The 23,213-nt window shown below is 60.6% G+C and overlaps 1 protein-coding gene, 1 long non-coding RNA gene and 1 other non-coding gene across 3 annotated transcripts; 1 reads left to right on the forward strand and 2 right to left on the reverse strand.

Moving 5' to 3' along the window:
- The first annotated feature begins 19,412 nt into the window (after positions 1-19,412).
- RAB26 (RAB26, member RAS oncogene family) lies at positions 19,413-22,662 on the forward strand. Its single transcript, XM_062179831.1, has 9 exons — positions 19,413-19,686; positions 20,244-20,354; positions 21,512-21,553; positions 21,626-21,692; positions 21,782-21,834; positions 21,940-22,005; positions 22,091-22,147; positions 22,247-22,323; positions 22,406-22,662. Exons 1-9 carry the CDS (start codon positions 19,492-19,494, stop codon positions 22,506-22,508), a joined length of 771 nt encoding a protein of 256 aa, XP_062035815.1. The 5' UTR covers positions 19,413-19,491; the 3' UTR covers positions 22,509-22,662.
- Positions 22,663-22,800: 138 nt separating this feature from the next.
- On the reverse strand, positions 22,801-23,190 carry LOC133750297 (uncharacterized). Its single transcript, XR_009864696.1, has 2 exons — positions 23,092-23,190; positions 22,801-22,901 (listed from the first exon to the last, which is right to left on the reverse strand). It is a non-coding gene; the product is annotated as an uncharacterized LOC133750297 (long non-coding RNA).
- Positions 22,969-23,050, reverse strand: LOC133751138 (small nucleolar RNA SNORD60). Its single transcript, XR_009864772.1, has one exon. It is a non-coding gene; the product is annotated as a small nucleolar RNA SNORD60 (small nucleolar RNA).
- Positions 23,191-23,213: the final 23 nt, after the last annotated feature.

Genomic DNA, 23,213 nt, shown 5'->3' on the forward strand with positions numbered 1-23,213 from the left:
CCACCCGCGGTGCTGCCCGATAGGCCGCCCCTGAGGTGGGCGTGGCGCTCTCGGGCTCCACCCCTGCGCTCTAGAGTCCGGGAGCGCTGCCGAGGTCCAGGCGCGGGGTGAGCCCCGGAGCGGGCGCCGGTTCCCGCGCGGGCGGCCGCGGCCCCTCCTGGCGGGGACCCCACTTTGTGCGACCTGGGTGCGTGCGCCCAGGGCCTCTGAGCGCCCAGACCCCAACAGGCGCGGACCTCTGCCGCCGCGCGCTCGCGCGGGGGTGGCATCTTGTCCCCGGGGTCGGGAGGGCACGCCTGGACCGGGCTCCTGCGAAGCCGGAATGGGCGAGGGTCCTCGGTGCCCGCGCGCCCGCGCTGGGTAATTGCGGCTCTAGCGGCAGCCCGCGGGTCAGGGGCGCGCGCGGGCTGGACCACGCGCGTACGCGCTGCAAACGGGCTGGGAGCCACACGTTGGGCGATCCCCTTACAGGAAGTACCCAAAACGGGCGCCGCCGCCGTGGAGACCGGAAGTAGATTAGGGGCCGCGGGGACTTGGAGTCGGGGGTTTCGTGGTGGGGGCGAAGAATGTTCTAGAATTGCGAAGCGTTCATGGCCGCACAGCCTCGCAGATAGCCCGAAACCTCTGAACTGTAAGGGTGAGAGTTTTGTGCTAAGGTTTAAAATAAACGAATAATAAACATGTTCTAGAATTGCGCCCACGCTGGCCTACAGGGCTCCTGTCCTGGGTGCCCGGGCAGGGGCTGTGTGCTGGGGGCCCTGGAGCCTCGCTCGCTCCTGCCAGCTGCCCCCCCACACACTTCACCAGGGGTTCTGGGCCCAGCACCCCTGCCCGGCACAGTTCTGCTTGCTCGGGCACGACCAGCCCTACCTGCCAGGGCTGAGCCACGGGCGGCTGCCCGTCCAGCCATCCAGCAGAGCCTGGGCCCTGCTTCGGACAGTGCCTCCAGGGCACGGGGCTCTCCCGGGCCATCCCCTCCCTCAACCCTGCCCCATGGCCAGTGCAGTGCTAAGCACGTGACTGAACCGAAGGCTTGGTACAGAGCCGCACGCTGGCAGGTGAGGGCACCGGCATGCACAGGGCTGGCATAGGTCTTCCCTTAATATAGGGGAAGGCCAGGACAGGCTTCCAGGCTCCGGGGGTGTGCCAGCCAGAGGCATGGGGGCTGGGAGCAGAGGTCTGCAGGGGACAGCTTGAGGGACCCCACGCCCTCCACTCACCTGTCCACGGTCATCCATTGCCTTGCTGGGTTGAGTGCACGGTGATTGTTCCCCAGGGAGAGGTTGAGGAATTGGCCAGGGCACACAGCAGGTGAGTGGCAGGACAAGCTGGTAAGACGGGAGGCAGCCGTGCCAAGGGGCAGGCATCGCCCAGGTCTACGCTCGCATCTGAGAGGTGTCGGAGATAGACATGGAAGGGAAGCGAACCATCCGTAAGTGAGGATTGACCTACTGCGCCACAGCACTGGCCCCTTAAGGGTTTGTTGTTGTTGTTTTAAGATTTATTTATTTAATTTGAAAGGCAGAGTTTCAGAGATGCAGAGAGAGAGAGAGGTCTTCCATCCAATGGTTTACTTACCAAATGGCTGCAACACCTGGACCTGGGCCAGTCAGGAGCCAGGAGCTTCTTCCCGGTCTCCCATGTGGGTGCAGGGGCCCAAGGACCTGGGTCGTCTTCTACTGCTTTCCCAGGCCATAGCAGAGAGCTGGATCAGAAGTGGAGCAGCCGGGTCTTGAACCAGCGCCCATATGGGTTGTCAGCACTGCAGGTGGTGGCTTTACCTGCTACACCACAGTGGCAGCCCTGCCCCAAATGTTTAATTTTTGACTAACTAGACACATAAAGGTTTTTATTGACAGTGAGCTACGAGTATTAGTAGAAAAGAAAAGAGGCAACAAGAAACGAGGAGGGGCGGGTGCGTGGCCCCCCCCAGTCGAGACGCTGGTGGGAAGGGGCGGGCGTGTGCCCCCCCCCGGTCGAGACGCTGGTGGGAAGGGGCGGGCATGTGCCCCCCCCCCGGTCGAGACGCTGGTGGAAGGGGCGGGCGTGTGGCCCCCCCCCCCCCGCGTCGAGACGCTGGTGGGAGGGGCGGGCGTGTGGCCCCCCCCCCCCCGGTCGAGACACTGGTGGAAGGGGCGGCGTGTGCCCTCCCCCAGTCGAGATGCTGGTGGGAAGGGGCGGGCGTGTGCCCCCCCCCCCCCCCCCGGTCGAGACGCTGGTCAGAACGCCTGTGTCTCACGCCAGAAGGCCTCTGGCTCCTGACTCCCGCTTCCTGCTCGTGCAGACCTGGGCGGCAGCAGGTGCAGGCACAGGTACCTCACTTCCTGCCCCTGCGTGGAGGCCGGCATGGAGTTCCTGGCTCCTGACTTCGGTCTCCAAGCCGTTGTGGGCATGTTGGGTGTGAACTGGCTGGTGGGAGTGCTCTCTGTGTGCCTCTAAAATAAGTAAGTTTGGAGGGGGGGAGTAAGAACCACACCACTTCAGGAAAGTATTTTAAATATAAAAGCAAACTATTCAGACGCCACTTGGAATGCCAGATCCTGTACTGCAGTGACTGGGTTCAAGGCCCAGCTCCACTGTTCATTCCGGCGTCCTGCCGATGCACACCTTGGGAGGCAGGCGTGGTGCCGGCTCTAGTACGGGGTCCCTGCCACCCACGTGGGAGACCCAAACTGGGTTCCAGCCTCCAGGCTTCTGTCTGGCTCGGCCCCAGCTGTCACAAGCGTTTGGGGAGTGAACCCGTGCATGGTCTCTTGGTCTGTCTCTTTGACTCTCTTTCTCAGATTTGCAAATAGAATAAATTAATTAATTTCACAATTAAAATAATTTTAAAAAGAAACAACGGATCAGTATAGTCATCAAAACTAGCAAAATAAGCAGGCATAAAACCAAGCACTTGGATAATCATAATAAGCGTAAATGAGTTAAATTCTCTCGTAATAGGGGAGAGTCCTCATATTGAGAAGAAACATCAAATCCAGGTAAAGTCTTTATAGGACAGGCATACACAACCCAGAAGGGCTAAGAATAGCGAGAGGAAAATGCAGACACAAGCCAGTTAAAGGTGTCAGTTTTAATAACACCCCAGAGAAACCGGACCTAGTGCATAAGGTGGTAAGTGGAAGGTTTTTCACGTTAAAAAGAGGACACCTCGTGAGGAACGAAGGCTGAACCTCCGCCTTCTCAGAAATAGGACTGGGTGACTCTCGGTGGCACAGAAACCTGGCAAAGTCCCTGGCAGCAGCAGGGCAAAAATGGGACCTCAGGCAATAGCGCCCCCTGCAGGCCTCCTGGGTCCTCGCTGGCAGCCCATCAGAATCTGATCCAGGACTGAGGCTCCCCCAAGGGGACCCGAACCCAGGGTCTCCCATCCAACACAGAGGCCAGAAGAGCTGTTCAGAGGAGATCCTGGGACAAGGCTGGACATTCCCGCAGCCTCGATATTGACAGGCAAAGATCAAAACATCAAACGCGTGCAGCTGCCGGTCACTCGGACCTCGGTAAAGCTGCTCGATATCTATTTCCTTTTCCGTTTTTTAAAGGTTTATGTGTTTGAGAGGCAGAGTTACAGACAGCGAGAAGGAGAGAGAGGTCTTCCCTCCGTTGGTTCACTCCCCAAATGGCCACAACCGCCAAAGCTGAGCTGATCTGAAGCCAGGAGCTTCTTCCTGGTCTCCCACGTGGGAGCAAGGGCCCAAGGACTTGGGTCATCTTCTACTGCTTTCCCAGGCCATCAGCAGGGAGCTGGATTGGAAGAGGAGCAACTGGGATATGAACCAGCGCCCATATGGGATGCCAGTGCCACAGGCAGAGGCTGAACCTACTACGTGCCACAGCGCCCGCCGCTGTAGTTATTTCTTGATCGGCACTGAACACATTTCAAATTTTGTTGCTGGTTTTGTTTCACTGTTCTTAGCTCACTTACCTCATTTCCATATTATATCATTCATGCAGACGATCTTACCACAAAACTGGATACCGCGTCTCCAAAGTATCTACATCTGGACACAACAAATCACGTTCCTTGACAGCTTACATATTTGGTCCGTGAATATTGAAGATGGATATTTTAAATGTCATCTTCTGGGGCCGGCACTGTGGCCTGGCAAGTTAGCTGCTGCCTGTGACCCTGACATCCACATGAGTGCTGGTTCGAGTCCCGGCTGCTCCACTGCCAATCCAGTTCTCTGCTATGGCCTGGGAAAGCAGCGGAAGGTGGCCCAGGTCCTTGGGCCCCTGCACTTGCATGGGAGACCTGGAAGAATCTCCTGGCTCCTGGCTTTGGATCAGCCCAGCTCCGGCCATTGCAGCCAATTGGGGAGTGAACCAGCAGATGGAAGACACCTCTCTCTCTCTCCCGAACCAGCGGATGGAAGACCTCTCTCTCTCTCTCTCTCTCTCTCTCTCTCTCCATTTCTCTGTGTAACTCTGAATTTCAAATAAATAAATAAAATCTTTATGGGCTGGTGCCATGGCGCAGTAGGTTAATCCTCCATCTGCGGTGCCGGCATCCCATATGGGCGCCAGTTCTAGTCCCGCCTGGTCCTCTTCCGATCCAGCTCTCTGCTGTGGCCTGGGAAAGCAGTAGAAGATGGCCCAAGTCTTTGGGCCCTTGCTCCCTCGTGGGAGACCAGGAAGAAGCTCCTGGCTCTGGGCTTTGGATCGGCATAGCTCCGGCGGTTGTGGCCATTTGGGGAGTGAACCAACGGAGGGAAGACCTCTCTCTCTGTCTCTCCTTCTCACTGTCTGTAACTCTACCTCTCAAATAAATAAAATAAAATCTTCAAAATAAATAAAAATAAAATCTTTTAAAAATTTATTTATTTGAAAGTTAGAGTTAAGAAGAAGGAGAGGGAGAGGCAGAGAGAGAGAGAGAGAGAGAGAGAGAGATCTTCCATCCCCTGGTTCACTTCCCAAATGGCTGAAATGGTCAGGACTGGGCCAGGCCAAAGTCTGGAGCTTCTTCCGGGTCTCCCGCGTGGGTGCAGGGGCCCGGGGACTTGGGTCACCTTCTACTGCTCTCCCAGGCGATCAGCCAGGACCTGGATCGGAAGTGCAGCCGCCAGGACTCGAATCGGCACCCACCCAGAATGCCAGTGTCTCCGGCAGCACTCTACTGCTGTGCCAGTGCCGGGCCCCATCCACGGGAAATTTAGATATCCTTTTTTAAACAACTCTGGGGCCGAAAAAAAGCTTAAAAAACAGATTAAATAGAAATTAATATAATGACTATGCATGATAGCAAGTCTGCAGGATGTAGTCAAGTTGTAGTCAAGTTATGCATGAAGATGCTGGCGCTATGGCGCAGCAGGTAAAAGCTACCACCTGCAGCGCCGGCATCCCAGAAGGGCGCATTGTGTGTCCTGGCTGCTCCACGTCTGATCCAGCGCCCTGCTAATTGTCTGGGAAGGCAGTGCAAGATGGCCCAAGTGTTTGGGCCCCTGTATCCACGTGGGAGACTCGGATGAAGCTCCTGGCTCCTGGCTTCGACCTGGCTCAGCCCCGGCCTCTGCAGCCACTTGAGGAGTGAATAGAGGATGGAAGCGCTCGCTCTCTCTCTCTCTCTCTCTCCTTCTCTCTCTGTAACTCTGTCAATAAATAAATAAATAAATAAATAAGTCGTTCATGGAGAGAAACACATAGCATTACTTGTTTTTTATTTTTAAAGATTTATTTTATTTATTTTCAACAGAGTTATGGGGGGGTAGACACAGAGAGAGGTCTTCCATCCACTGGTTCACTCCCCAGACGGCCACAATGGCCAGGGCTGGGCCAGACCAAACCCAGAGGCAGCTTTACCCTGGGCCCCGACGCCAGGCCCAACATCACTTGCTTTTGTCAGGAAGCATGAAAAATCAAACCAACAGGTAAAACTAAGCACCCATTTCAACATGCTAGAACAACAACTATAAACTATACCCAAACAGAGTGGACGGAAGGAAATTAGAAAGCGGAGGCCAGCGCCGCGGCTCACTAGGCTAATCCTCTGCCTGCAGCACCGGCACCTCGGGTTCTAGTCCCGGTTGGGGCGCCGGATTCTATCCCGGTTGCTCCTCTTCCAGTCCAGCTCTCTGCTGTGGCCCAGGAGTGCAGTGGAGGATGGCCCAAGTGCTTGGGCCCTGCTCCTGCATGGGAGACCAGGAGAAGCACCTGGCTCCTGGCTTCGGATCAGCGCAGTGCACCGGCCGTGGCAGCCATTGAGGGGTGAACCAACGGAAGGAAGACCTTTCTCTCTGTCTCTCTCTCTCACTGTCTAGCTCTGCCTGTCCAAAAAAAAGAGCGGAGAGTGGAAACCAGTGGGCATGAGCACCGGGGGGTAAGCCAGCGCCTGGGGAACCCGCATCCCACTCAGAGAGCTGTCCCGGTTACTCTGCCTGTCATCCAGCTTCCTGCCAACGCACTTCGGAAGCAGCAGATGTGGCTCAAGAGCACGGGTCCCTGCCACGCAGTGGGAGACCGGATGGAGCTCCAGGCTCCTGGCCTCTGCCTGGCCCAGCCCTGGCCATTGTGGCCATCTGGGGAGAGAACCAGTGAATGGAAGGCATTTGGGGTGTGAACCAGAGGACGGATAATCCCTCTGTCTCTCCCCCCTCCCTCTGTCTCTCTGCCTTTCTAATTAATCTATTAATTAATTAACCTTTTTAAAAAAGCAAGACTGGAAATGATTCATAACATGGACAGCTATTGTAAGACACGACTATCGATTTTTTTTTTTTTGGACAGGCAGAGTTAGACAATGAGAGAGAGAGAGAAAGGTTTTCCCTCTGTTGGTTTGTCCCCCAAATGGCCGCCACAGCCAGCATACTGCCCCAATCTGAAGCCAGGATCCAGGTGCCTCCCCCTGGTCTCCCACATGGGCACAGGACCCCAGCACTTGGGCCATCCTCCACTGCACTCCTGGGCCACAGCAGAGAGCTGGCCTGGAAGAGGGGCAACCGGGACAGGATCGGTGCCCCAACCGGGACTAGAACCCGGTGTGCCGGCGCCGCAGGAAGAGGATTAGCCAAGTGAGCCGCAGCGCCGGCCACGACTATCGATTTTTTTTTTTTTTTTTGACAGGCAGAGTGGACAGTGAGAGAGAGAGAGGAGAGAGACAGAAAGGTCTTCCTTTCGCCGTTGGTTCACGCTCCAATGGCCACTGCGGCCGGTGCACCACGCTGATCCTAAGGCAGGAGCCAGGTGCTTCTCCTGGTCTCCCATGCGGGTGCAGGGCCCAAGCACTTGGGTCATCCTCCACTGCACTCCAGGGCCATAGCAGAGAGCTGGCCTGGAAGAGGGGCAACCGGGATAGAATGCGGCGCCCCGACCGGGACTAGAACCCGGGGTGCCGGCACCGCAGGCAGAGGATTAGCCTAGTGAGCCGCGGCGTCAGCCTCGACTATCGATTTTTTAGAAAACTTTCTGGCCAATGTGACTGAGAGAGAGAGAGAGAGAGAAAGCAATGCAAGCTGGAGTACTAAGATGAAGAACAAAGGTCTGGGGGTCAAGGTGCTCTTTGGGAGATCGGCACCCCAATCAGAGGGCCTGGGTTCAAGTCCCGACTCCACTTCCAATTCTACCGTCCTGCCAATCCTCACCCTAGGAGGCGGCAGGTGATGGCCCAAGTACTTGGCAGCTTGCTACCAGCCATGCTGGAGACCCAATGGAGTTCTGGGCTCCTGGCTTCAGCCTGGCTCAGCCCTGGCTGTTACAGGCATTTAAGCAGTGATCAGAGGACGGGAGACTTCTCTCTTGCTTTCTGCCCCTCAAATAAGTAAATAAATAAAAAGATTTTTAAAAGAACAAAGATTTATTCACAGAAATAAAAACGTTAAAAAAGTGTGAGAGGGGCCGGTGCTGTGGCATAGCGGGTAAAGCTGCCGCCTGCGGTGCTGGCATTCCACATGGGCGCTGGTTCGAGTCCCGCCTGGTCCTCTTCCAATCCAGCTCTCTGCTGTGGCCTGGGAAAGCAGTGGAAGATGGCCCAAGTGCTTGGGCCCCTGTACCCATGTGGGAGACCCGGAAGAAGCTTCTGGCTCCTGGCTTTGGATCAGCACAGCTCCGGCTGTTGCGGCCATCTGCGGAGTGAACCAGCAGATGGAAGACCTCTCTCTCTCTCTCTCTCTCTCTCTCTCTGCCTCTCTCTCTCTCTCTCTCTCTCTCTCTCCTTCTCTGTGTAACTCTGACTTTCAAGGAACCTACGAATGGAGACTCTTCTTCAAAAAACAGTGTCAGAGAAAATTACGTGCAATTATTTGCCTAAATCTTCTATAGGTTTACTTATTTAAGAAGCAGAGCGAGAGAGAGAGAGGGAGAGAGAGGCAGCGTCCATCAAGTGGCCACAAGTACGTGGCCCGTGGCCCCTGCCTTCCCAGGTGCACTGGCAGGAAGCCGAATGGGAGCCAGGGCAGCCAGGACTTGAACAGGGACTCCCCGACGGGATGCCAGCCTTGCCAACGGCGGGTTAGCCAGACACTGCACCATGCGGACTGCTTTCCTAAACTTTTAAAATCTTACAGGATGGTCCCACGTTAGCACAAAACAAATGAAAAACCCCAACAGATCAATAACAAAAGAAGAGCTGGAAAGTGCATCGAAGTGCCAGCCGGGAAGAGCGGCTTCGTCCAGATCACTGCCCAGTGTGGCAGGGCGGCCGGCTGGGGCCGAGTCTGCACACCCCGCGAACACGCAGAGGAGGGGGCGTGACGTCGGTGCAGGGGCCGGCGCTGTGGCGTAGGGGGCTAACCGCTGCCTGCAGTGCCAGCGTCCCGGCTGCTCCACTTCCGATCCAGGGCTCTGCTGTGGCCTGGGAAAAGCGGCAGAAGATGGCCCAAGTGCCTGGGCCCCTGCACCCACGTAGGAGACCCGAAAGAAGCTCCTGGCTTCAGCCTGGCTCAGTCCTAGCCATTGTAGTCATTCAAATAAATAAATCCTCTTGGGGAAAAAAAAAAAAAAAAAAAAAAGCTCCTGGAGAGGAGAACTAAAAGATAAGTTTATTTAGTGCAAAGATTTTGAAGCCCAGGGTGGGCCTTGTGGCACAGCAGGGCCCTGTGCCAGTCCTGGCTTCTCCACTTCGGATCCAGCGAAAGCCAACCCCCACTCCTGCTAACTCACACCTGGGAGGCAGCAGGTGGCTGGGTCCCTGCTGCCCACGTAGGGCACCGGGCCTGAGCTCCCGGCTCCTGGGAAGCGCTCCAGCTGGTGGGAGCCCTCTGCCTGTGTGTCTGCCCCTTTCGGTCTGCGCTGTCTTTCCAGTAAATTAAGTAACACTCTTCAGTGTATCAGTCGATGGTCCCGAGCTGGAGAGTGCTGGATGTTTTCGGGAAGAAGATGTGCTGCCGGCCAGGTGGGGACAGGGCAGACTCCAGTCGTGTGGCCACAGCCACGGAGAGCTGAGAGCCACCAGAAGCTGGGAGAGGCACGCACCGCCTTCTCCCCGGAAGCCTCCAGAATTCACCTTGGCCTGAGCCCGGGACTCGTGGTGCAGCAGGCCTCCCAGCTGGGCTGCCTCAGGTCGCTGTGCTGGTGGTGCCGCGACGGCCACAGCAGGAAGCTAAGACAAAGTGAGCACATGGCGGGTGGGGGCGGCGCTGTGGCCGAGCCGGCAAAGCCACCGTCCGCAGTGCCGGTATCCATATGGGCACCGGTTCAAGTCCCGGCTGCTCCACTTCTGATCCAGCTCCCTGAAATGGTCCTTAGACTCCTGCACCTGTGTGGGAGACCTGGAAGAAGCTCCTGGCTCCCGACTTCCAGATCGGCGCAGCTCTGGCCGTTGTGACCATTTGGGGACTGAACCAGTGGATGGAAGATCTCTCTCTCTCTCTCTCTCTGCCCCTCTGTAACTCTCCCTTTCAAATAAAATAATTTAAAGAAAAAGATTTATTTATTTGAAAGGCAGAACAAGAGAGAGAGACAGAGAGAGATGGATTTTCTGTTTGCTGTTCACTTCCCAAACAGCCCCAAAGGCAGGTCTGGGCCAGGCTGAGGAGCCTGGAGCTCCATGCTGGTCTCCCACATGGGTGGCAGGAACCCCTGCTCTTGGGCCACATTCTGCTGCTTCCCCAGGAGCATTAGCAGGAGGCTGGGTCCGAATCGGAGCAGCCGGGATGCCAGCATCGCAAGCGGCAGCTTAACCTGCCGTGCCACAGTGCCAGCCCCCTTCGGCCCCACCTTCCCCTTCTGTGTGCTGAAAAACCCACAAATAGCACTTTTTAAAATAATGTATTTGACTTCCTGGCCTCGGTTCACTCCCCAGGCGTCCCCAGCAGGGCCAAGCCAAAGGCTGGGACTCAACCCAGGGCTCCCACAGCCGGGCAGGGACCCAGGTGCTAGAACCATCCCCGTGTGTTCGTTAGCAGGCAGCTGAACTTCTCAAACCCGGGCACTCGGACGCGGGATGCGTGGTCTGAACCGCCGCCCGAGAGCCCCCTCCTCCACAGGTGGTGTCGGCAATGAAGGAACAGGTGCAGTGAGGGCCTCCGCCTGCCCAGGGGCCGCTGGTGACATTGCTGACGCTGAGGTCCCGCAGGGCTCTGTCCTCTCACTCCATACTAGTCCTGAACCCGCCATAAGGTCACCTGGGGAGGCTCTGCCTTCCCCAATGGCTCAGGGGCTAGGAGCCAGCACTGCTCGCCAGCTCGTCTGTGGGGGCGTGACCGTGGAGGGAACTGCTCTCTGCCTCCCCCACCGAGCAGCCGGCCTGGAGCAGCGATGGACACCCACCTGTTGCCACCTGGCCACAAGGCTGAGTGGACTGCAGGGGGCGTGCTCCCTGGATCCGGGCTCCTGAGCCCTTCCCCCCACACACACCTGGGCTGACGTCAGCGGGGCTGGGGTGACTCAGTCCCCCGTGTGGAAGTCGCACGCATGCACCGCCACTGCGGTTCCTCTGCCGTCTCCATGGCAACGCTCACGCGCACTTCCCAGAACAGAAGGTGTTTGCGCTGGAGGGGACTTCAGAGACCGGCTCCTCTGCCCCTCGTTTCACAGACACCCAGCGAGGGCACGGTGCGGGCCTAGGGCCACGCTGGGAGCCCACGACCCTGCTGGCCCGTGCCCACCCCGGCAGCAGATGGCAGCTTGACAGGTGCCCTGTCATAGGCGTTGCTGGCCTTGGCACTGTCCCTCAAGCCCAGCCTGGATGTCTCTGGCTCAGCCATCGGGCTGGCCCCCAGGGCTTGGGGGGGCAGCGGCAGGCAGGCTGGGTTGTGTCCCAGAAAAACCACAGGCTGAGCAGAGGCCCCCAGGGAGCCATGGGAGCACAGCCAGGGAGGACCTGCTCCGTGGGCGAGGGTCAGAGACTGCTGCTCCTGCCTGCGCCCCTCGTCCGAGGGACCCGGCTCTGTGGGTGAGCTCCTGCAGGTCGCAGGGGGACTTGGGCCAGGAGCCAGAGGGTCACTGTGGCTGGGGACTTGTGGGACATGTCGGTCCAGGACACAGAGGCCAGGCCCAGAGAAGACCCGGTGCAGCTGGAGGCCATGGGTGCCCACAGCAGGGGCCAGGCTGTCAGAGGGGTCAGCAGAGAAGGTGAGGCCCCCGGGAGGCTGGCGCAAACCTGTGATCACGTCAGTCCTTTGGGTCCTCAGCCAACTCCAGAGCCTGCCTCGATGACCAGATCCGAAGACCCAGAGAACATGGACGTCCCCCGGCCCGGCCAAGGCCACCCCTCCCCTTTTCCACAAAAGCTGCTGGTCCCGGCCCTCCGGTTACTCACGGTCACGTAACAAACACACACCAAACACTCAGGAACCTGCTCACCTCCAGGCTGTTTGACACCAGGGGGGCTGGGCCATCCACCGCCGAGACCCCTTCTTCGACCCCTTCTTCAATTGCTGCTGCTAATTTATTTGCTTGAGAGACGGGCAGACAGAGCTCCCATCCTCTGGCTCATTCGCCAAACACCTGTGATGGCTGGGATTGCGCGGGGGGCCAAGCCAGCGGCCAGGAAGTCAACCTAGGTCTCCCACACGAGTGGCAGGAGCCTCCCTCCTGCCCCCAGGGTTCTGCATCATCAGGAAACTGGACCCGGGGGATGCGGGCGTCCTGACCGGCACCCAGGTCAGCAGGCCGAACACCTGTCCCAAGCCCTGGCTTCTCAATCCTGTGTCTGGAGACTCAGCTCCTCCCACAGGGCTTCCTGGGTTTCTCCCAGCACCGCAGCTGGGTTCCGGACCACAGGAAGGTCTAGGTCGGGGAATGAAGATGCTCACTTCGCCCATTCCCGTTGGTCAGAGCAGCACACGGCCCTCTCCCTTCTGGGGAGTAATAAAGAATCTGCCCTCTGGGGCCGGCGTTGTGCCTCAGCAGGGAAGACTGCCGCCTGTGACGCCTGCATCCCATATGGGCGCCGGTTCGAGTCCCGGCTCCTCCACTTCCAATCCAGCTCCCTGCTAATGCACTCGAGAAAGCAGTGGAAGATGGTCCAAGTGCTTGGGCCCCTGCACCCACATGAGAGACCCAGAAGAAGCTCCTGGCTCCTGGCTTTGGCCTCACCCAGCCCTGGATGTAATGGCCATTTAAGGAGTGAACCAATGGATGGAAGGTTGATCTCTCTCTCTCTCTTTAAAGATTTATTTATTTGAAAGTCAGAGTTACACAGAGAGAAGGAGAGGCAGAGAGAGAGAGAGAGAGAGAGAGAGAGAGAGGTCTTCCATCTGCTGGTTCACTCCCCAGTTGGCCGCAACAGCCGGAACTGCGGCAGTCCAAAGCCAGGAGCCAGGAGCTTCTTCCGTGTCTCCCATGTGGGTGCAGCAGCCACCTTCCGCTGCTTTCCCAGGCCATAGCAGAGAGCTGGATGGGAAGTGGAGCAGCCAGGACTTGAACCGGCGCCCATATGGGATGCCGGCACTGCAGGTGGTGGCTTTACATGTTATGTCACAGCCCCAGTCTCTCTCTCTCAGTGTAATTCTGACTTTCAAATAAGGAAATAAATCTAAAAAAGAATTTGCTTCCTTAATCCCCCACAGCACCCCTGTCTCTGCCCTGTGGACGCTCATCCTGCAGGCCGGGTCTTCTCTGTCCCTGTGAGCTTTTTCCTTTGAGCTACTGCACTCGCCTCTAGATTTGTCTCCTGCCTGCAGGTCCCACCATCTACCCCTGCCCCGACTCCCCAGTGTTCCTGTAGCATAGTGCCAAACACACACAGGGGCCAGGCTGACACACCCACACACACACAGGGATGTCAGCCAGGCTGTCACACACACACACACACACACACACAGGGACGTCAGCCAGGCTGTCACACACACACACACACAGGGACGTCAGCCAGGCTGTCACACACACACACACACAGGGACATCAGCCAAGCTGTCTCACACACACAGGGACGTCAGCCAGGCTGTCTCACACACACACACACACACACAGGGACGTCAGCCAGGCTGTGACACACACACACACACACAGGGACGTCAGCCAGGCTGTGACACACACACACACACACACAGAGGGACATCAGCCAGGCTGTCTCACACACACACACACACACACACACAGGGACGTCAGCCAGGCTGTGACACACACACACACGCACAGGGACATCAGCCAGGCTGTCTCACACACACACACACACACACACGGACATCAGCCAGGCTGTGACACACACACACACACGCACAGGGACGTCAGCCAGGCTGTGACACACACACACACACGCACAGGGACGTCAGCCAGGCTGTGACACACACACACACACGCACAGGGACGTCAGCCAGGCTGTCTCACACACACACACACACACACGGACATCAGCCAGGCTGTGACACACACACACACACACAGGGACGTCAGCCAGGCTGTGACACACACACACACACAGGGACGTCAGCCAGGCTGTCACACACACACACACACACACACGGACATCAGCCAGGCTGTGACACACACACACACACACGGACATCAGCCAGGCTGTGACACACACACACACACACACAGAGGGACGTCAGCCAGGCTGTGACACACACACACACACACACGGACATCAGCCAGGCTGTGACGCACACACACGCACACACACATGGACATCAGCCAGGCTGTGACACACACACACACACACACAGAGGGACGTCAGCCAGGCTGTGACACACACACACACACACGGACATCAGCCAGGCTGTGACGCACACACACGCACACACACAGGGACATCAGCCAGGCTGTGACACACACACAGGGACATCAGCCAGGCTGTGACACACACACACACACAGGGACGTCAGCCAGGCTGTCACACACACACACACGCACACACACACAGGGATGTCAGCCAGGCTGTCTCACACACACAGGGACATCAGCCAGGCTGTCACACACACACACACACACGGACATCAGCCAGGCTGTGACACACACACACACACACGGACATCAGCCAGGCTGTGACACACACACACACGGACATCAGCCAGGCTGTGACACACACACACACACACGGACATCAGCCAGGCTGTGACACACACACACACACAGAGGGACGTCAGCCAGGCTGTGACACACACACACACACACGGACATCAGCCAGGCTGTGACACACACACACACACGCACAGGGACGTCAGCCAGGCTGTCTCACACACACACACACACGGACATCAGCCAGGCTGTCACACACACACACACACAGAGGGACGTCAGCCAGGCTGTGACACACACACACACACACGGACATCAGCCAGGCTGTGACACACACACACGCACACACACATGGACATCAGCCAGGCTGTGACACACACACACACACAGGGACGTCAGCCAGGCTGTCACACACACACACACGCACACACACACAGGGATGTCAGCCAGGCTGTGACACACACACACACACAGGGACGTCAGCCAGGCTGTCACACACACACACACACACAGGGACATCAGCCAGGCTGTGACACACACACACACACACACAGGGACATCAGCCAGGCTGTGACACACACACACACACACGGACATCAGCCAGGCTGTGACACACACACACACACACGGACATCAGCCAGGCTGTCACACACACACACACACACACACAGGGACGTCAGCCAGGCTGTGACACACACACACGCACACACACATGGACATCAGCCAGGCTGTGACACACACACACACACACGGACATCAGCCAGGCTGTGACACACACACACGCACACACACATGGACATCAGCCAGGCTGTGACACACACACAGGGACATCAGCCAGGCTGTGACACACACACACACACACAGGGACGTCAGCCAGGCTGTCACACACACACACACACACACGGACATCAGCCAGGCTGTGACACACACACACGCACACACACATGGACATCAGCCAGGCTGTGACACACACACACGCACACACACATGGACATCAGCCAGGCTGTGACACACACACAGGGACATCAGCCAGGCTGTGACACACACACACACACACAGGGACGTCAGCCAGGCTGTCACACACACACACACACACACACGGACATCAGCCAGGCTGTGACACACACACACGCACACACACATGGACATCAGCCAGGCTGTGACACACACACAGGGACGTCAGCCAGGCTGTGACACACACACACACACACACAGGGACATCAGCCAGGCTGTGACACACACACAGGGACATCAGCCAGGCTGTGACACACACACAGGGACATCAGCCAGGCTGTGACACACACACACACACAGGGACGTCAGCCAGGCTGTGACACACACACACGCACACACACAGGGACGTCAGCCAGGCTGTGACACACACACACGCACACACACATGGACATCAACCAGGCTGTGACACACACACAGGGACATCAGCCAGGCTGTGACACACACACACACACAGGGACGTCAGCCAGGCTGTCACACACACACACACGCACACACACACAGGGATGTCAGCCAGGCTGTGACACACACACACACACAGGGACGTCAGCCAGGCTGTCACACACACACACACACACAGGGACATCAGCCAGGCTGTGACACACACACACACACACGGACATCAGCCAGGCTGTCACACACACACACACACACACAGGGACGTCAGCCAGGCTGTGACACACACACACGCACACACACATGGACATCAGCCAGGCTGTGACACACACACACACACACGGACATCAGCCAGGCTGTGACACACACACACGCACACACACATGGACATCAGCCAGGCTGTGACACACACACACGCACACACACATGGACATCAGCCAGGCTGTGACACACACACACACACACGGACATCAGCCAGGCTGTGACACACACACACACACACACACATGGACATCAGCCAGGCTGTGACACACACACACACACACGGACATCAGCCAGGCTGTGACACACACACACACGGACATCAGCCAGGCTGTGACACACACACACACACACAGGGACGTCAGCCAGGCTGTGACACACACACACACACACACGGACATCAGCCAGGCTGTGACACACACACACACACACAGGGACGTCAGCCAGGCTGTCACACACACACACACACATGGACATCAGCCAGGCTGTGACACACACACACACACACACACATGGACATCAGCCAGGCTGTGACACACACACACACACAGGGACGTCAGCCAGGCTGTGACACACACACGCACACACACATGGACATCAGCCAGGCTGTGACACACACACACGCACACACACATGGACATCAGCCAGGCTGTGACACACACACACACACAGGGACATCAGCCAGGCTGTGACACACACACAGGGACATCAGCCAGGCTGTGACACACACACAGGGACATCAGCCAGGCTGTGACACACACACACGCACACACACATGGACATCAGCCAGGCTGTGACACACACACAGGGACATCAGCCAGGCTGTGACACACACACACACACAGGGACGTCAGCCAGGCTGTCACACACACACACACGCACACACACACAGGGATGTCAGCCAGGCTGTCTCACACACACAGGGACATCAGCCAGGCTGTGACACACACACAGGGACATCAGCCAGGCTGTGACACACACACACACACACAGGGACGTCAGCCAGGCTGTCACACACACACACACCCACACACACAGGGAAATCAGCCAGGCTGACACACCCACACACACACAGGGACATCAGCCAGGCTGTCACACACACACACACACACACCCCTCAACGGCTCCTCACTTCCTGCTGAACAACTACCACAATCCCAGGCAGAGCAAGCCAGCCCCTCCCACCCTCCCAGCTGGACGACCTCACAGGCGCCCACCTACGGGTCCCTGCCTGCACTGGCCAGCCCGTCCCCTCTCCCCTCTCCCCTGGACTCCTGCTCAACCGTAGAAGCCCAGAGGCTTCCAAATGCCTTGGTCTCGCCAGCTGGTGGTACCTCTTGGCAGCGCCAGGCACGTTCTGCCTGGAGCCCCCGTTAGCAAGCGCCTCTCACCTAAATGATGCCTGACGGAGGGCGGAGGCCTGGAGCCAGCTGCGGAGGACACGAGGACACGGCAGTGACCGAGACAAGCGGCTTCCTGCGCCCAGCCAGCTTCCCTTCGCAGGGGAACAGATGGCAGGCAGAGGCAGGACCGGGGATTGGCAGGGCTGCTGGAAGGCAAGGCGGAGGGGCTGCGTGCAGGCACTCGGTGCGCCCCACTGTCGAGAGAAGCCGGAAGCCTGCGTTTTTTATGGGGACTCGCTCCATCTTCAAGTGTGCTAGGGCAAAGCGCTGCCTGAAGCTCCCCCTTCCCAGGCCTCCCACTGTCGCTAGCTGGCTCCCTTCTTCCCGCCTCCCCGTCGCCCCGCCAGCAACCCAGCATGCCCTCCTTGCAGCCCCCGCCCCTGGAGCACCCAAACTCCTTGTGCTTCCCACGCACCTGGCCAGGTGTGCTCCCTGACCAGCGGCTGGCAGGAAGGTGTGGGCCCACCCACCCCCCCGGGGTCCTGGGGCAGTGGCCGTCAATTTCAGAAGCCCTCTGTTGCCACCCTGGCCTCGTGGGACACCAGGAGTCCCCAAGGCCGCAGCAGTGTGAGCCCAACACCCTCACCCGCCCCAGGCCCACTGCACGTGCACCAGGTGACTGGCCTGGATGAGGTGGGGGCCAGAGGAGCAAGGCAAGGTAGCAGGCCTGGGCGGATGGGGGTGGCAGGTTCCGAGAGAGACTCTCCAGGCTGGTTCCAGCTGCAGGTCTCTGGGCGGTGAGCGTGGGTCAAACCCAACCCAGCACAGTCCACACGCCCTGGAGCCGGCATTCCCAGGCCACACCTGGCCCAGCCGCCTCCCAGAGTGGTGACCCCGGGAGCTCCTGCTGCCTTCTGGCCTGAGTTTTCCCATCGGCACACAGGGACTGCAGCGGCACCCCCGCCCCCACAGGGTGGTTTGGCAAATGGCACAGCCTGGAACACCACAGCACTCCATGTGGGGTGGTGTTCCCCGCCTCTGCTGTGTGGGACTGGGCCAGGTGCCCGGCCTCCCTCCATCTGTGCCCTCACAGGCCTCTGAGCCGGAGAAGCAGCTCAGTATTTGGGATACGGGCGCCGACAGCTGGGGAGAATCAGGCCCCAGGAGGGCCAGGGGTCCTGGCCGCACCTGGCACATCTCCAGGCACGGTTCCCAGAGGAACACCAAGAAGCTCCCTGTCCCAGGGCCATCCCCCACCCCCCAGATGACCACTTTGGTCTTACTCTCTAGACCCAGGGCCTAGGTGGGGTCCTGGGACAAGTGGGGGTGTCAGGCGGGGGATCAGCTTGGGGCTTGGCAAATCAGCACTTCCACCTTCCAGCCAGGAAGTGGAAGGGAGTTTGGGTTAGCTGTGGCCCCCATCTCCCCGCCCCATGGGAGGGAGCCCTCCGAGGGCCTGCTGCTTGCTTTGACACCCCAGTTTCCCCCCCCCCCACCGCGGTCTCGGAGGCTGCAGCCCAGCCGGCAGAGGCGTGGCGAGAGCCCTGCGCTCCATGGCGCGCGGGCCGCGTCTCGCCTGATATCCCGCTGTCGGCAGAGCGCGGAGTGCTCACGCGCAGCCACGTCCAGGTGTCGGAGCCTCCTGGACCCACCTGACCTGCGGGGGCGGGAGAGGCAGCGTGTCAGTGCCCACCCACGCAGGGCCTCCGCTCTGCGCCCGCAGCTCGGGACAGGCCCGAGGGGTGGGGGTTCACCGGGCTGTGGGCGGCGCACAGCGCGCTCACCCAGGCCTACCGCTCCGCATCCCGGTCCAGGCGGCCGCTCCATCACGCAGGGGTTAGCCCGCAGAGAGCACCTGGGGGCAGGGCCCAGGTCTCCTGTCCCGCCCCCGGGGCGGCCGGGCTCCGCTGCACGACCCCGCCCCTGTGCGGTCATTGGCTGCGGCGGTGGGGGGCCGGGCCTGAGTGGCTGCACAACCCATGGGGTGGCGGAGGCGGGGCGGGAGCCGAGCGCCCGGGATGCCGCCGCCGCCGCCGCCGCCGCCGCGGGACGGGTTCGGGTCCTGGTCCGGCTGGGCGCGTGCGGGGTAAGGGACGGCTTGGGGGCGCGGCGGCCGCAGCGTGAGCGCACCGAGCGCCTGCTCGCCATGTCCAGGAAGAAGACCTCCAAGAGCAAAGGGGCCAGCGTGGCGGCTGCCTCCGCAGTGCCCGCCACCAACGGGCCGCGGCCGGCGCGCCCTGGGGCCGCACGCCCGGGTCCCAAGGCGCCGCCCAATGGGCCCCCGCAGCCCGGCCGGCCCTCGGTTGGCGGCGGTGGCGACTTCTACGACGTCGCCTTCAAGGTGAGCCAGGCACCCCCGCACGCAGGCGAACGCAGCAGGTGGCGCCTGGCCCCGAGCCAGGTGGGGAGGGGACCCGGGGAGTGCGAGCCGGCCTGAGCGCTGACCACGCGCGCACTCACACAGCTGTCAGGGCCTGCCCCCTAACCCCAGGGAGCCCGGCAGGTGCTTGGCCTGGCGCCCACACCTGAACATTTCCCATATGCTGCCTCCCCACATACCTGGGGGCTGTGGATCACCTCCCCTTTGGCAGAGGTTCGCCGTCAGCGGGAAGCGCTGAGCACCCCCAACACACCAAGGCAGAGACTGCGATCTTGTTAAGGGTGGGCAGGCCCATCTTTGGGTCCTGGGGACTTGGGGGGGGGGGGGCGCGAGGGCCCCGCTCTCCACGTCCCCAGTGTTTGATTCCTCCTGAGCTTTGCTGGGATGGGTGCCCCTGGGGGCCGGGGCAGGAGAGCTGAGGTGGGCCACTGTCCCAAAGGGACCGCGCTGGGCAGAGGTCCTGCTGGAACCCCAGCCTGCCAGCTGGGTGGTGAGGGCCCTTGTTCCTTCTGCCCCAGGTGATGCTGGTGGGGGACTCGGGCGTGGGGAAGACCTGCCTGCTCGTGCGCTTCAAGGACGGAGCCTTCCTGGCCGGGTCCTTCATCTCCACAGTCGGCATTGACTTCCGGGTGAGAGGCCGTGTCCACCCCCCCCCCCCCCGCCCTGGGCAGCTTGTAACCCTACGTGGAGTCCTGGCTGGGCCACCCCAGCCACCACGCCCGCTTGCCTTGCCCATACTGTGGCTGACCACTCCCTATGCCAGGGCTGGCAGACCCTGGGGGCCGAACCCTATGCCGTGGAGGTGGGTACTGGTGCTCCCAGGGTGGAGAGAACTCAAGGCCCATGTATAGGCCAGCATTGCCGCCAGACTGCCCACCCAAGTTCTGCAAGGCCGGTGGCTTGGGTGAGACCGCCCTGCACCCTGGGAGTGCCCCCCCCCCCCCCCGCGCTTGCCAGTCTGGATCCACGTGCCAAGGTGATGTTCTCAGCACATCCTGAATTCGCATTTTTCTCACTCTTTAATTAGACCCAGTCAAGGCTGGGAAGGAGGGCCCCTTCCCTGGGAGGAAAGGGGGGTTCCCGCGGCCTGGCTGGGAGTCCACAGCCCCTCTGGGATGCAGCAAGGGGCAAGGTGCCGAGGGCCTGGCCCCGTTCTCAGCTCCCTCTTGGCTCTGGGGCCGGTGAGGAGGATGTGAGGCTGTTTGGTGTGCACCCATTGCAGGGTGCCAGGAGGCGAGGTGTCCTCCCCGGCGTGGCAGATGGCTGCGCCTGGCTCCCCGGAGACCCAGAAGCACCCGGCAGCAGCAGCCTGGGGAGGAGCTGCAAGTTCCAGCTGCCCCGGCCTGTGGGCAGAAGCCCCGCCCCTTCCGTGTGGATGGGCACAAGCCTGGCTCCTGGAGACCCAGCCCTCAGCCTGGGCCAGATGTGGTTCTCAGTGCTTTGAACACAGGTCCCCAGGCGCTGGAGCCAAGGGACAGGAGCCCCTGCCATTGCCACCTGCAGATGAGGACAGAGCCAGTCACGGGCCTGGGGCCTCATCATGGGTGACTTCACACCCAGCTGCCAATGGCTTTCAGCAGAGCTTGTAGAGCTTGGCGGGGTGGGGCACTGGCCACGTTGGAGGGGAAGGGGGAAGCAGATGAGGGTAGCCAGCACTGGTCTGAGGGTCTAGGGGATTGGGAGAGTGTGAACTGGCCACGACTGGCCAGAGAGCAGCAACCTGCACGTCTGACGTTGGGGTGGACCCCCAAGCAGAAGGGGCTCACCTCCCCCCCGGTTGTTTCAGAACAAAGCCCTGGACGTGGACGGCACCAAGGTGAAGCTGCAGGTGAGCCGGAGGCCAGTCCGGGCCAGGGGACACTGGGGAGGGGCGTGTGGCCTGACTGCTGTGCGTCCACAGATCTGGGACACTGCCGGCCAGGAGCGGTTCCGCAGCGTCACTCACGCCTACTACCGAGATGCCCACGGTGAGCCCTGGGTACCAGGTCCAGCTCTGGGGTGTGGGTGACCAGGAGCTGGCGGTCCGGGGATGACCACACTGTCCCTCTGCTCCCAGCGCTGCTTTTGCTCTATGACATCACGAACAAGGCCTCCTTCGACAACATCCAGGTCAGTGTCCCCCTTCCCGGCCCCCAGGCTGAGGGCCCCAGGGAGGGGCCGGCCGGCCTGGGGACCCCCAGCAGCACCTCCAGCCCGGACATGCCCCGCCCCCAGGCCTGGCTGGCCGAGATCCAGGAGCACGCCCAGCACGACGTGGTGCTCATGCTGCTGGCCAACAAGGTGGGCGCTCGGCTCAGACCGGCAGTGTGGGGGGGCGTGGGAGAGCCCTGGGCTGGCGTCACCAGCACCCCTGTGCCCGGCCCAGGTGGACTCTGCCCACGAGCGTGTGGTGAAGAGGGAGGACGGGGAGAAGCTGGCCAAGGTGAGTGTGGGCAGGGCAGGGGTGAGGCGCCAGGCGGGCAGAGCGTCCAGGCCGCCCCCCCCCCCAGGCCACCGCCCAGCTGGCAGCCGTTGTTCGCAGGAGTACGGGCTGCCCTTCATGGAGACCAGCGCCAAGACCGGCCTCAACGTGGACTTGGCCTTCAGGGCCATAGCCAAGTAAGTGCAAGCGGTCCCACGACCCCCGAGCAGGGCCTGACGCCCCGAGCGGCCCTGCAGCGTGTCCACTCCTGCTGTCCAGGGAGCTGAGGCAGCGCTCCATGAAGATGCCCGGCGAGCCGCGCTTCCGCCTGCACGACTACGTCCGGAGGGAGGGGCGCGGGGCCTCCTGCTGCAGGCCCTGACCCCGACTTGGCCCTCGAGCTCCCGGAAGGCCGCACGGGCTCACCACGCAGCGCCATCGCTTCCGGGACCGGGCTTCCACGGGGCAGGGGCGCCGTCCCGCCGGGCAGGTGTGCGGCCCCCCGCCGCTCTCTGGAGCGCACACCTGTGCCCAGCCCCAGCGAATAAAGCGGTTCTCCGCAGTGTGCGTCTCGTCCATTGCGAGGTCGAGATCCTGGAGCCGGGCCCCTGGCGTCGGCCTCCCCGCCCGCCCCCACGACTGTGCAGGGACTCGGAGTAACGACACGCGGGAGAAGAGGGCTCGCACCCTCGCTTTATTACCGGGCAGCCCAGACACGACACACGCCCGCCTTACCGCCGGGTCCCGCCGCGTCCGCAGCCGGCTCCAGGCGACCCTGCAAATGCAACAGCGGCCGGGATGAAGCCCCCGCGCCCGCCCGCCCGCCCGCGGCGGCCCGGCTCGAGCCTCAGCTCCGCGAGGTAATCAGACTGCGCGTGCAGTTCTCATACGAGGTGTCAGAAGTCAAAGGCCTCATCACAGGCTCGGCGCGCCCCGCGCAAACCCCAGGCCCGGGCCGGCCTTACCTGCAGCGACGGCGCGCCGGGCACCGAGAACCCCACGCCGGAGACCCCCTCCACAACCCGGCGAGGCGCCCACACGCGGCAAGCGGCCGCCGACCGGCCTCACTGCCCGACCCCAAAAGAGC

This window comes from Lepus europaeus, chromosome 21 (assembly GCF_033115175.1).
Source record: "Lepus europaeus isolate LE1 chromosome 21, mLepTim1.pri, whole genome shotgun sequence".
Taxonomy (NCBI): domain Eukaryota; kingdom Metazoa; phylum Chordata; class Mammalia; order Lagomorpha; family Leporidae; genus Lepus; species Lepus europaeus.